The 14606-nt window shown below is 41.8% G+C and overlaps 1 protein-coding gene and 1 pseudogene across 3 annotated transcripts in view; one reads left to right on the forward strand and one right to left on the reverse strand.

Annotated features, from left to right (window-relative positions):
* The first annotated feature begins 10641 nt into the window (after positions 1–10641).
* LOC129483625 (uncharacterized) lies at positions 10642–10738 on the forward strand (annotated as a pseudogene).
* Positions 10739–11845: 1107 nt separating this feature from the next.
* The window catches only part of MORF4L1 (mortality factor 4 like 1), a 56786-nt gene continuing 54025 nt past the window's right edge, over positions 11846–14606 (reverse strand). For all 3 annotated transcript variants that reach the window (XM_055277538.2, XM_055277539.2, XM_055277537.2), the window contains one exon: positions 11846–12606. In XM_055277538.2, the coding sequence (XP_055133513.1) occupies positions 12522–12606 (85 nt within the window). In that variant the 3' untranslated portion in view covers positions 11846–12521. The remainder of the gene's footprint in view (positions 12607–14606) is intronic.

Genomic DNA, 14606 nt, shown 5'->3' on the forward strand with positions numbered 1-14606 from the left:
TGTGTGGAGGAAAGAGGGGCCAAGGAACACAGAGGTACGAGATACATCAGTGAAGAAGCCATCTTGGAAGCAGATCCTCCAGTTTCAGCCACGGCAGCTGACACCAAATGGATCAAAGATGAACTGCCCAACCAAGCCTATCCTGAATTCATGATCCAGAAAGGTATGAGCAAAACAAGGTTGTTTTAAGCTATGAAGTTCTGGGACAGTTTGTTAGCGCAGCAAAAGACAGCCAGAAATCAAACCTCATATAAAGCTTTTCAAAAAAATCAAAACAATATAACCACAATTGTGTTTTAAAATAAAATGGTAATCCCATCACTTTGGGAGGCCAAGTCAGGCAGATCACTTGAGGTCAGGTGTTCAAGACTAGCCTGGCCAACATGGTGAAACCCCGTCTCTACTAAAAATACAAAAAAATCAGCTGGGTTATGGTGGCACACACCTGTAATCCCAGCTACTCGGGAGGCTGAGGCAAGAGAATTGCTTGAACCTGAGAGGTGGAGGTTGTGGTGAGCCAAGACTGCACTGCACTCCAGCCTGGGCAAAAAAGCGAGACACTGTCTCAAAAAAAAATTTTTTTTTAATTAAAACAAATAAATAAAATGGTGCTTCTGCCTGGTCCTTTGGAAAAGCCTGCCCCAGTAAAACAAGGTTTGGCCATTTGCCTTTTTGTAATCCTTCCTCTATCTGGAAGAAATATAGAAACGTGATAACTGTAACAAGGAGATATTGCTACCTCTCAGCTTGGGCAATTCCCAAACCCCCAAGAGGTGATTTATATGTGTTACAAGGAGCAAAGGAAGAGAATGAAGGCAAAACTGTTCTGGGTGCTGAAACCTCTGAGGCCACTTCTGAGCATCCCCCCTCTACCCTCAAAGTAGAGACTGGACCCAACAGCTGCTGTCAGGCAGCTAACAGAACAGCAAGCCACCAGGAAGGAGGAAGATCCTTCCCTCCCACCGCCCCCCACACCCCCGGCCCCCAACCCTTGCCTTCCAGTTTCCCTCTAATGCCCTCTACTGGCAGAACTTAACAAGAAACCAGCTGACAAATAATTTAGAGTCCCAGCCACAGGATCACAGAGCAGGATTTAGAGCTGAGACCCAGTAACTTCATAACCAACTCAGTCCTCCCCTTAGGATGCTAGGCATCCATATACACCCTTCCACACATATTTTAATCACCATATACCACCACCACTTCATGCTGTAGCCTAGTAAGATACAATACCCTTTACACAAAGGTAGACACTCTCATCCTCTTCACCAGTGTCAAGTCTGTATTCCTCACTGTGCAATGTTAATTATTCTTCTAATTCAAATGTAATCCCATCTGAATATTCTATAACATGAAAAAAGGCACAAAGCTGTTATAGTCCTTGTCTTCGTCTTGTCTCCATAATTGGTCGTAAGACCCTATGTAGTTGTTATTTCTTCTTCTGCCTGCCTGTTCCACATTTCCTTTGCTCTCAGCCAGCACCTCAGCTGTTTTTGGTTTTGGTCTTGTTTTGTCACCAGATAGGGTGACTTCAAAACTCATTCCTAAAAGAATCTGAAACTTCAGTGGTCTTGTGTTTTTTAATTTATGTACTTTTCTATTAAACTTACCTAGGAACACAGAAGTACTAAGACATATCCCAGAGAATCCTCTGGGTTCCAGACACGGTCCTTTCTCCCCTCATTGTAGAGCAGCACCCAAATTTCTTCTTGGTAATCAGAGCCGATCATCTCAGCCAGTACAGTACTTCTCTTCTTTGCCTGTTGGCTCGGTGGTATGAGACAACCAAAATAGCTATCTAACTTCCAATCCAATTGACCCATCATGTTGCCTGGATGACAGAATTTCTCCTTGGGAACCAAAACCTCTATACCAACTGAACCCAAAGTTACAGGAATGGGAAGCACACATTCTGTAATTGGTTTGTGATAGTGAGAAGCCACTCCTATTAATTTCCAAACCTGTGCATTCCATGAGAGATCACTATATATGGGCCATATTCATAGCATATACTGCATCCTTTAATTAAGAACCTCAACTTTTCAGGTCTCCCAACTGGCACCAAAACTGACTCAATAGCTCATTCCACCATTTTCTCAGGCTGATAGGGTATGCCAGAAGCAATGTTACATGGAATACCATGAATAAAGGTTTCTGGGTCCACAGATGATGGTGTTAGCAAAAGCATTAGACAGGGAAAGTATTAATATTATATTAATAAATCCAGATATCCAGAATGCATGTCTATTCCAGGGAGGAAAAACTGGCATCCCTTTGATGACGGAAGGGGTCCAACGTAATTAACCTGTCACCAGGTGGCTGGCTTGTAACCTCAGGAAATGTACCATATCAGGGGATGGCAGATTTGGCAATCGCAATGGCAAGTAGCCAAGTGTTCAGGTCACCCACTACTACATAACAAACCACTCCAAAACTTAGTAGCTTGGAACATTATTTATCTGACTCACAAGTCTGCCATTTGGGTAGGAGCTGGAGGGGACAGCTCATCTCTGTCCCATTCTGCATCAGCTGGGAGAGCTCAAGGACTGGGAGCTATAATCATCAGAAGGCTCACTCACGTCTGGCAACGATGAGACCCTAGCTGGGGACGTAGTTAAAACACCTATAATTCTTCTTATACAAGATGACACACGGAAGCCTTGTCTATCATGAATGCCCTCTGGTGAACTTTCATACAAGACACTAGTATCTTCACTCTGGATCTAAAGAGGTCCATCTACATAAACTCCTCCTCAGAAATCCTTGCGTCAATCTTCCATATTGTATAAGACAGGTCAATATTTGAAAAATTTGCATAACTCAGTAAGTATTTTCCAAATGACCAATGCAAAATCTTACAAAACCATGTATGAGCAAAATATCCATGCAAACACTAAATGATTCTAATGTAACAATTCTAATGTAACAATTTTTTTTAATTGTGGTTTGCTTTCACAGTCCACCTTGCAATGAACATTTAAGAAACTGTAATCCCAGCACTTTGGGAGGCCGAGGCGGGCGGATCACGAGGTCAGGAGATCGAGACCATCCTGGCTAACTAAAAATTAAAAACACAAAAAAATTAACTGGGCGTGATGGCACGTGCCTGTAGTCTCTGCTACTTGGGAGGCTGAGGCAGGAGCATTGCTTAAACCCGGCAGGTGGAGGTTGCAGTGAACCGAGATTGCACCACTGTATTCCAGATTGGGTGACAGCGAGACTCCATCTCAAACAACAAAAAAACAAAGTAACTTTTTCTCCAGTTTGGGTTTGCTGGTAAGTTTTCTAACACATTTTTTGAGTTTTGTCTGAAAATGTTTTCTTGAAGGGTTTTTACTGAGTTTAGAATTTTAAATTGCAGTTTTGTTTCAGTTTTCTAAACATACTCCATTGCCTCCTGGCTTCCATTATTTGCACTGTCAAGTCTTTTTAATTGGGATGCCTTTAAAATTGTCTTTAGGTTTTAATTATATACGCTTTTTTTTTTTTTTTTTTTTTTTTTTAAGACGTCTTGGCTCTGTTACCCAGGCTGAAGTGCAGCCTTGAACTCCTGGGCTCAAGCAGTCCTCCCACCTCTGCCTCCCAAAGTGCTAGGATTACACTAATTAAGCTGCAGTGCCTAGTCTTAATATCTTTAACTGGTTTTTATTTTTGTCATGCTTAAAGTTAACACTTTATTAACAGTTCTGCAAAGTCATCAATCTCGATTATTGCCCCATTCGCTCCTGCAATAATTATATTTTCAGTTAGGTTTACCACTGCGTTGTCTATCCTTAATGTCTCTATCCCTCAATATGCGTATTTGTTTCCTGACCTATATTCCCACTGTTAAACCTATTGAGTTCCTATTTTAGCTACTGTGTTTTGCACGTGGAATTCTGATATGCTTTTTAAAGTTTGCTGTTTAAGTTTTTATCTCATCTCTCTAAATATAGTAAGCATAGTTTTTTAAATGTCTTACAATGTCAATATCTGACTTTCCTTACTTAAGGAATGACGTAGGGCACTTTGTTTTTGAGACAGGGTCTTACTCTGTTGCCCAGGTTGGAGTGCAGTGGTGCAATATCAGCTCACGGCAACCTCGACCTCCTGAGCTCAAGTGATTCTCCCACCTCAGCCTCCAGAGTAGCTGGGGCCACAGGTGTGCGTCACCATGCCCAGTTCATTTTTGTGTTTTTTTGTAAATGAGGTTTTGCCATGTTGCCCAGGCTGATCATCAACTCCTAGGCTCAAGTGATCTTCCTGCCTCAGCCTCCCAAAGTGCTAAGATCATAGGCGTGAGACATTATACCCCACCAGCACTTATTTCTGAAAGTAAATTGGATCTATAACAGCCTATATCCTGTCTGTTTCTCAAATGAGTTTCTTGATGTTTTCTCCAAGTACTTCTATTTCTTTTTTGAGACAAGGTCTCTCCGTTGCTCGGGCTGGAGTGCAGTGAGGCAATCAGCTCACTGCAGCCTTCCTGGGCTCAAGCAATCCCCCCACATCAGCCTCCCACGTAGTTGGGACTACAGGCACACACCACCACACCTGACTTCATGTAGTTTTGTCTCACGCAAAACTAGCTATTCGCTGCATATATTTGTAAAATTGTTTGAAGAAATAATTAAATTTGGTTCATCTTTATTCCTGGGGTATATCCTTTTGGGGTCCTAATTTCTTGGCAGATATCAGACTCCAAATCATGTCCTTTAGCCCAAGTGAGACTATCAAAAGAACCAGACCATAAGCCTCTCTGACCTTTGCAAACAACTGCAAAATAAAAGCCACACTGAATATGGACTTACAGCCCTGAAACTCAATTCTCTACCAAATGCTGGCCCATTAAGTCTTCGCCATCTTCTTAGGTCTCCAATGCCCTCAAGCAGATGTTTTATATCTCTGCTTATTTTCTAGTCTTCAGTGGAAGATTGCTCTGAATTATTTACAAAGTATGCCATTACTTTATGCTGGTCTTGGTTAAGTCTATCTTGTTCCCTTTCCTCACATTTTCAATTCTTTTTATATATTTTAAAGATACTTTGTATGCAGTATCTCTGTATTACCTAGATTGAAGGCAGGCAAAATTTTGGGGTTTTCAGTTTTAGTCTCTTCCCTTTTTTTGCTCATTTATGCATTTAAAAGGAAATTGTATTTGGCCAGGTGCAGTGGCTCACACCTGTAATCTCAGCACTTTGCGAGGCCGAGGTGGGCGGATTATCTGATGTCAGGAGTTTGAGACCAGCCTGCCCAACATGACAAAACCCCACCTCTACTAAAAAACACAAAAAATTAGCCAGGCGTGGTAGTGGGTGCCTGTAATACCAGCTACTCGGGAGGCTGAGGCAGGAGAATCGCTTGAACCTGGGAGACGGAGGTTGCAGTGAGCCGAGATTGCGCCACTGCACTCCAGCCTGGGACACAAGAACGAAGCTCCGTCTCAGAAAAAAAAAATAATAAAGAAATTACCCAGGTGTGGTGGCACACGCCTGAGAGGCTGAGGCACGAGAATCACTTCATCTCGGGAGGTGAAGGCTGCAGTGAACCAAGATAACCGAGATTGTGGCACTGCACTCCAGCCCGGGTGACAGAGTGTGACTTCATCTCAAAAAAAAAAGTTATATTTTATCTTATATTTCCAGGTATTCTGTAGTCTAGCTCCCCAGAACAAATCTCCAGACCTTAAAAAAACAAACCCAGCTGGGCGCGGTGGCTCACCCCTGTAATCCCAGCACTTTGGGAAGCCGAGGCAGGCAGATTACAAGGTCAGAAGTTGGAGACCAGCTTAGCCAAATATGGTGAAACCTCATCTCTACGAAAAATACAAAAATTAGCCAGGCATGGTGGCGGGTGCCTGTAGTCCCAGCTACTCAGGAGGCTGAGGCAGGAGAATCCCTTCAACCCAGGAGGTGGAGGTTGCAGTGAGCCGAGATCGTGCCACTGCACAGCCTGGGCGACAGAGACACACCCCGTCTCAAAAAAAAAAAAAAAACCAACCCACGTATGTATACACCCTAGGAAATATGGTATTTTTTCATATACTGTATTATTGTTCTCCAACTTGCTTTTTCCATTCAACAGCATGTGAAAGCAAGCTTAGAAGCAAAAAGCAAAGGAGAACTGACTGAAACACAGCATGGTGATGTGAAGACTGGGGAAGCTTGTGGGCAAAGGATTACTCAGGTGCCGAGGCAAGAGACTGAAGGCACAAACTGTTTCAGTATAATAAAGAAAATAGTTAGAATAAGAATAGTTAAAATACAAATTCGATATAGAGATTATCATGGACATTATCAGTCCTTAGTATAAACATTATTAATCACTGGCTTTTAATATTACTCTTTATTGTACTACTAATATAACCAAGGAATAACCAGCAGGTATTGGGTCAGGTGCTGAAGGGACATTGTGAGAAGCGACAAAGGCGGCAAGGGGTGAGCCTTCTGTCACACCTGCATAAAGGCCAGTTGAGGGCTCCTTGGTCAAGCGGTAACGCCAGTGCCTGGAAGGCACCCATTACTTAGCAGACCGTGAAAGGGAGTCTCCCTTTCCTTGGAGGAGTCAGGGAACACTCTGCTCCACCAGCTTCCTGTGGGAAGCTGGATATTATCCAGGCCTGTCCAGTCATCCGGAGGCCTAAACCTCTCCCTGTGGTGCTGTGCTTCAATGGTCACACTCCTTGTCCACTTTCATGTTCCTCCCGTAATCCTGGTTCGTCTTGGAAGTTCTTAGAAGACAGCGGTAGAATAGTGGAAGTCTTACTCTTTAATCTTTCTGATAAGTGCATAGAAGAAAATGCTGACATATGCTGCCTTCCCTCTCTGCTTCGGCTACCTAAAAGGGAAGAGCCCCCTGTCTCGTGATCACATGACTTGCTTGACTTTATCAATCACTTGGAGGACTCACCTTCCTTATCCTGCCTCCTTGTCTTGCATGCAATTAATATCAGCACGCCCAGTGGTCCCCCGGGCCCACTTGTTTTCTCTTTATCTCTTTGTCTTGTGTCTTTATTTCTTACAATCTCTCGTCTCTGCACACGGGGAGAACACCCGCTAAGCCCCATAGGGCTGGACCCTACAGAAGCTGTGTTTAGCTTCGGAGTTTGTACCTTAACCTAACTTGGCCTTTACTCCCATGATTCAAAACACTATCATATAGGAAACCATTTGTTTTAAAGGAGAAAGGAGTATGATTATTTTAATCCAGAAAACTATTACAATACATTCTCCACTGTAGACATTTAAGAGGCAGATGGGACAGACAAAAGTATTTGGTAATTCGTAAGACTCAGGAATTTAATGGATATGTGTGTGGCTGGGAAACAGGGTGGTGTTTAACTCAGCTCTGTCACTTCTTAGCTACATGACCAGACCATAGGCAAGGTTACTAAACCTCTGTAACTAACTTTGTTTGAAATATGCACTGCAAAAATGACAGCAGATATTACTACGACAAATACCCATAAGACATGGCAGTTATAAGGATGCCCAAGAAAGGAGAATCAAGGGCCAGTTACCTCGATTTTGAGGAAATAATTTCAAAACTTAGAAAATACCACAACTGATTAATGGGAGAAACTATAAATCAGAAAGAAGTACCTGGCTTGTGCTCATTGGAAATTAACAAATTTTTTAAAAAAGAAATAAAAAATCGGGGTTTGTGACCAGCCTGGCCAACATGGTGAAATCCCGTCTCTACTAAAAATACAAAAATTAACCAGTGGGGTAGCACGCACCTGTAATCCCAGCTACTCAGGAGGCTGAGGCAGGAGAATCGCTTGAACCTGGGAAGAGGAGGTTGCAGCGAGCAGAAATCACACCATTGCACTTCCAGCCTGGGCAACAGAGCAAGACTCCATCTCAAAAAAGAAAAAAAAGAAAGAGTAAACTTTAAAAAACTATGTATTGAGGCCGGGTATCGTGGCTCACGCCTATAATCACAGCACTTTGGGAGGCCGAGGCAGGCAGATCACCTGAGGTCGGGAGTTCGAGACCAGCCTGACCAACATGGAGAAACCCTGTTTCCACTAAAAATACAAAATTGGACAGGCATGGTGGCGCATGCCTGTAATGCCAGCTACTCGGGAGGCTGAGGCAGGAGAATAACTTAAACCTAGGAGGCGGAGGTTGCAGTGAGCCAAGATTGCGCCATTGCACTCAGGCCTGGGCAAAAAGAGCAAAACTCCTTCTCAAAAAAACAAAAACTACGTATCGGCCGGGCGCAGTGGCTCACGCCTATAATCCCGGCACTTTGGGAGGCCAAGGCGGCAGATCACTTGAGGTCAGGAGTTCAAGACCAGCCTGGCCAACATGGTGAAAACCCCGTCTCTACTAAAAATACAAAAATATTAGCAGGGCGTGGCAACGGGTGCCTGTAATCCCAGCTAATCAGGAGGCTGAGGCAGGAGAATCACTTGAACCAGGGAGGTGGAGGTTACAGTGACCTGAGATCAAGCCACTACACTCTAGAGCAAGACTCGGTCTCAAAAAAAAAAAAAAAAAAGAAAAAAAAAACACAAAACCTATGTATTACTTAGATATAGACCAGAACCTTTAATTAGAAGCAGTAACAGGAAAAGGAGAGGATGGCAAAGAGCCAGAAGAATACTTGTCAAAATGCACCCTTCATCATAAGCCATGCTTCTTCCTACCCTTCCAGTAACTCTTCCTTCAATCTACTTGAATGATTAGTTCAAGAAATAAATTGAACACTAAAAATTCTAGATTGTACTACAAGGCAGCTAATCCAGGAAAATCTCTAACATGGCTGAGACTCAACCTGCCTGGGTTAAGTTTAATAAACACTAGAGAGTAAAAATACCTGGAAACATGCCGGGCATGGTGGTTCACGCTTGTAATCCCAGCACTTTGGGAGGCTGAGATGAGTGGATCAGTTGAGGTCAGGAGTTCGAGGCCAGCCTGGCGACCACGGAGAAACCCCATCTCTACTAAAAATACAAAAATTAGCTGGGCGCGGTGGCTCATACCTGTAGCCCCAGCTACTTGGGAGGCTGAGGCAGGAGAATCGCTTGAACCCAGGAGGCGGAGGCTGCAGTGAGCCGGAATCACACCACTGCACTCCAGCCTGGGCAACACACACACACATGCGCGCGCACGCACGCACACCTGGCCAACACAGTGAAACCCCGTCTCTACTAAAAACACAAAAATTAGCTGGGCATGGTGGCATATGCCTGTAATCTCAGCTACCTGGAAGGCTGAGGCAGGAGAATTGTTTCAACTTGGGAGGCAGAGGTTGCAGTGAGCTGAGATCGCACCACTGTACTCCAGAGCTTGGGCAACAGTGCAAGACTCTGTCTCAAAAAATAAAAAATAAAGAAAAAACCGTATTAAAACCTAATGGTACTAATATTAATATTCATCTAATTTCATGTTTTGGTAAGTAATTATTAATCAGTATGATTTTTATTACATAATTCCAGCTACTTACTACTACTATGTAAGATATTCTGGAGCGACATTAAAATTACTAGTAAATGAAAACATATTCAAAATACTCTGTAGATTTAATATCCAAAGATTACTGCCTCTTTTACTGTCATCAGGTAAACCTATCAATGCTCTTTTCTAATGCTATATTTAAATGGAGGGAGGAGGCTTAATGAATAATGAAGAAAATCCTGACTTTCAGGTTTTGTGAAGGAGCGTTTAAATTTCTGAATACAGAACCCTAAGACTGTTATAATCCTCAGGACACAAATATCTATAGCAGCAGTTCTCAACGAGAGGTCCAGATATCTCTGCAGTACCTGAGATATTTTCATGCAGCCTATGAGGTTAAAGCTATTTTAAATCATTGCCTTTTTCTTAAGTGTACGTGAAATTTTCCTGAGGTTACATGATGTGACGGTATCATTCTGATGACTAATGAACACACGTATTTTTATATTTTAAGTTTTAAAGTTTTAATTTCTAGCATAGTAAATATTGATAATATAAACGAAAAGATCGAGTCCTCAACTTTTTTTTAGGAGACAGGGTCTCGCTCTGTCACCCAGGCTGGAACACAATGGTACAACCACAGCTCACTGCAACCTTGGTATCTTGGGGTCAGGTGATTCTCCTGCCTCAGCCTCTCAGGTAGCTGAGACCATGGGCACACGCCACCATGCCAGGCTACTTTTAAAATTATTTGTAGAGGCCGGGTGCAGTGGCTCACGCCTGTAATCCCAGCACTTTGGGAGGCCAAAGCAGGCAGATCACGAGGTCAGGAGATCGAGACCATTCTGGCTAACATGGCGAAACCCCATCTCTACTAAAAATACAAAAAATTAGCCAGGCGTGGTGGCGGGTGCCTGTAGTCCCAGCTACTAGGGAGGCTAAGTCTGGAGAATGGCGTGAGCCGAGACCGCACCACTGCACTCCAGCCTGGGCAACAGAGAGAGACTCTGCCTCAAAAAAAAAAAAAAAAAAAAAAAAATTTGTAGAGACAAGGTCTCCTCCCTATGTTGCCCATGCTACTTTCAAACTCCTGGGCTCAAGTAATCCTCCCACTTCAGCCTCCCAAAGTGCTGAGATTACAGGTGTGAGCCACCACACTCGGTAAGCAAATCTTTAAATACCTAACCAGTAACACTAATGTTCAAGGGACCATGAGTACACATTAAAAAAAAAAAAAAAAAAACACATCTAGGGCTCATTTTGTTAGCAAAAATATTAAAAATTCAAACAATCAAGATTAGCATGGCCCCTGTGCCAAGAATGACACGTAAATTCTTGAAGTGTTTCATTTTTTTAAGTCACATCTAGATAAACAAGAACATTCAACAGCTGAAAAGACCCCAGGCAACAACAATCCCTATTTGTTAGAAGTCCAACTAAATCAGTATAGTTGTGACAAAAAGGAAAGGGTAAAGAAAAAGAAAACAAGTAAGCCGAATGAAGGAGGCGGCAGGAAGACAACTATGGGTAGAAGCAGTTCCCTTCAAACAACTCAAGCAAATTCTGCTTCTTTGGAACTTACTCCTATTTCCCTCCTGCACTCATTATCCCTCTTGAACTGCTGCTGTAACTCTTGCCATCTGAACTTATCTGCTGCTTTGCATTTTAATTCTGTTTTTTGAGGTTTTTTTTTTTTTTTTTTGAGACAGTTTCACTCTTGTTGCCCAGGCTGGAGTGCAATGGCGCAATCTCGGCTCACTGCAACCTCCGCCTCCTGAGTTCAAGCAATTCTCCTGCCTCAGCCTCCTGAGTCGCTGGGATTACAGGCACGCGCCACAACGCCCGGCTAATATTTGTATTTTTAGTAGAGATGGGGTTTCTCCATGTTCGTCAGGCTGGTGTCAAACTCCTGACCTCAGGTGATCCGCCCACCTCAGCCTCCCAAAGTGCTGGGATTACAAGCGTGAGCCACTGCACCCAGCCGCATTTTAATTCTTAACGTCTGCCATCCTCCACCCAAGTACAGAACACTTTAGTGTCTCTATCAAAGGGGAGAAACGTTGCCCTTTACAACTTTTGTGTTATTTTAATACTGTGTTGTCTATTGACATTTTTGGCTGTTTCTAGAGTAAACCCACAAAAATAAACAATTATAGACAGAAAAAAGCTGACCATAATTTTACACAGGTGAAAATGCCCTTAATTAATGCTCAGAGTAAGTAACAATTTGGGGAAAGTAAAAAAAACAGTCATGTAAACTTCTAACTTTTTAGCTAAGACTCAAGACAGCAAACTGCCAAAGCTGCTATGGATTAGCGCTACGTACCAAAGCTAAAGTGTCTCATTCCATAAAGGCCATACCAGAAACAAAGCACGCACCTGAAAAACCACTGTCTAAATACAAGAAGGAATACACAAATATACAATGGTTTTTGTAAGGCATCAACACAAGCACATTGTTCTTTGAAATTTAAAGAAAAAATTTATTGAAGATCTGAAAAACAATTCCTAAAAGATTGACTTTTCCAGAAAACTAGCTACACAATGCATTGCGTCTATCATGTTAAAACGTGCATTAGACACAAATACAAAAACCATGAAATAAGCCACCATTCTTCAACAATTTGAGCCAAGATAAAATGCCTAAGTAACAACATGGATGACTTGCAAAGGATGGGCTCTTTACTTTAAGCACCATAAAAAAAAAAAAAAAAGGAGCACAAATGGATGAGTGTGTTCAGTTATATACACTGAATTGAACCTTTGGCACTAGGAATCAGAGCATTTTGTCATATAGCATTAACACGTATTATAAAAGTGCGTAGTGTCAAAGGAATAGAACCACCAGCATTCAAAAGCAGCTTTGTCAACTAGGCAATAAAACACTCTACAGCATATCCCTCTGTTGTCCATCATTGAAAACACTGGCAGCAACTTTGAAATGAAAAAAAAAAAAAAAAAGAAAGAAAACAAAAAAGGAGCTATTACCCCTTTTATTTTCTCTGTTTAAAATCAAACAGAAAACAAACATCAACTGTTATACACTAACATCTTCAAAGCACATCGTTTGTACAAGAGATAGACTAAGAACAAAAATGTGTTTACGGAGATCCAAACATAAGTGAGTGAGAGTGCCTCTCACACAGCTTTCCGATGGTACTCAGGAGGAGCCACTTCATAATCGCTGGCACTAAACAAAGTTGCAGAATTCTTTGCCAGGTACCTAAAAATAAAATATTCATTACAAAAATTTTTAAAGGTCATTATCTTGATCCAAATCTCTTCCTATATATTATATACCTAAGCCACAGAAAACACTTTCCTAAAATACGTTAACCAAGACATTCTCTCACAGTAAAACCATACATAATGACAATTCACGTAAATAAGTAAGGTTATACAATGAACAACACTATGCATATACAAAGGAATGAACTCTGGAGTTACTCCCCTATTTATAAACAGCAAAGAACAGTTATGTCTTCAGAATACCAACTTGGGAGCTTGAACTATCTTTAAGAGACAGTTATTATCCTATTACATGACAGCATTACCCTAAAAGAACATCTAGACATTTTCTTTAGAAAAAAATCATATCAGACGGGAGTGGTGGCTCACGCCTGTAATCCCAGCACTTTGGGACGCCAAGGCAGGCCGATCACCTGAGGTTGGGGTTCAAGACCAGCCTGACCAATGTGGAGAAACCCGTCTCTACTAAAGACACAAAATTAGCTGGACGTGGTAGCGCATGCCCGTAATCCCAGATACTCGGGAGGCTGAGGCAGGAGAATTGCTTGAACCTGGAGGCAGAGGTTGTGGTGAGCTGAGATCACACCACTGTACTCCAGCATGGACAAGCACGAAACTCCATCTCAAAAAAAAAAAAAGAAAGAAAGAAAGAAAAGAAAAAAAAATCCTATCAGGCCTAGCACTGTAATCACAGCACTTTGGGGGGCAGCAGCAGAAAAATTTGAGGCCAGGAGTTCAAGACCAGCCTGGCCAACATGGCAAAACCCCATCTCTACTAAAAATACAAACATCAGTCAGGCATGGTGGTGTACACCTGTAATCCCAGCTACTTGGGAGGCTGAGGCACAAGAATCGCTTGAAACCAGGAGGAGGAGGTTGTAGTGAGCCGTGATCGCATCACTGCACTCCAGCCTGGGCAACAGAGCAAGACTCCATGTCTAAATGAATAAACTTTTTTTTTTTTTTAAATCATTATATAAAAGGGAACATGAAATGTCAAGTAGTAGAGCACATTCCATAAAGAAACTGTGGTCCAAAGAAGGTATTTATCATTAGTAAAGCAAAGAAGATAAATTTTGCCTAGATTCTCAAGTCCACGTTGCAGTTTTAAGTTTACTGTAAAATGATTGTAATGAGAAAATTCATATACAGAAATATACAAAGTAGAAACTGAAAACTCCCACCCTTCCCCCCAACACCACGCCCAAGAAATAACCCAGTATTAACTAAGATCCACATTGGAAAGCCAGATCTTATGCAAAGATTAAAATAATGCTTCCCTACAAGTAACAATTACACCATACTCCTCTACTACAACTTGGCTGTTTTTCAATTGAAAACATGGACATCTTTATCAGTATGTTTAGAGTGACCTCATCCTTTTAATAAGTGCTTGTTTCAAATTCTTCACTATTATAAAAATGCCCTCCAAAAACTTGTAGAAACCAGGATTGCCCTTTTCTCCATTTCTTCAAACATTTAAACCTTAGCCAATCTGACAAGTGCTACTTTACTGACAGTTTATACTTTTATCATTATTTTTGACATATTTTTAATGGTCCTTTGTGCTGACATTGCTGTAAATTTCCTGTCCTACTTTTCACTGGTTTGTTCATTTCTTACTGAAGAACTCTGTATTAAAGGTACCAGCCATTTATCATAAATGGAACACTACAGAACTATGAAAATATTACATTGGTCCTTTCGTTATCTTAACAATTTAATTTTAAACCAGACTCATCTAGAATTTTGGTACATGACAAGTGTGGCTTTGTTTTCTTCCAAACTGTCAGCTGTCTTATCACCAATCTACCAGACTCCACTGCTTTCCCCTACTGCACCAATATACCATCTATATACCATCTATCATTTCTGAGACTCTCATGTATTTGCACTTATTTGTATTGCTCCATTACCATCTATCTATGCCTGTACCAATACAATGTTTAATGTTTTAGCATCTATACTGCCAAT

This window comes from Symphalangus syndactylus, chromosome 5 (genome assembly GCF_028878055.3).
Source record: "Symphalangus syndactylus isolate Jambi chromosome 5, NHGRI_mSymSyn1-v2.1_pri, whole genome shotgun sequence".
In the NCBI taxonomy this organism is placed as follows: domain Eukaryota; kingdom Metazoa; phylum Chordata; class Mammalia; order Primates; family Hylobatidae; genus Symphalangus; species Symphalangus syndactylus.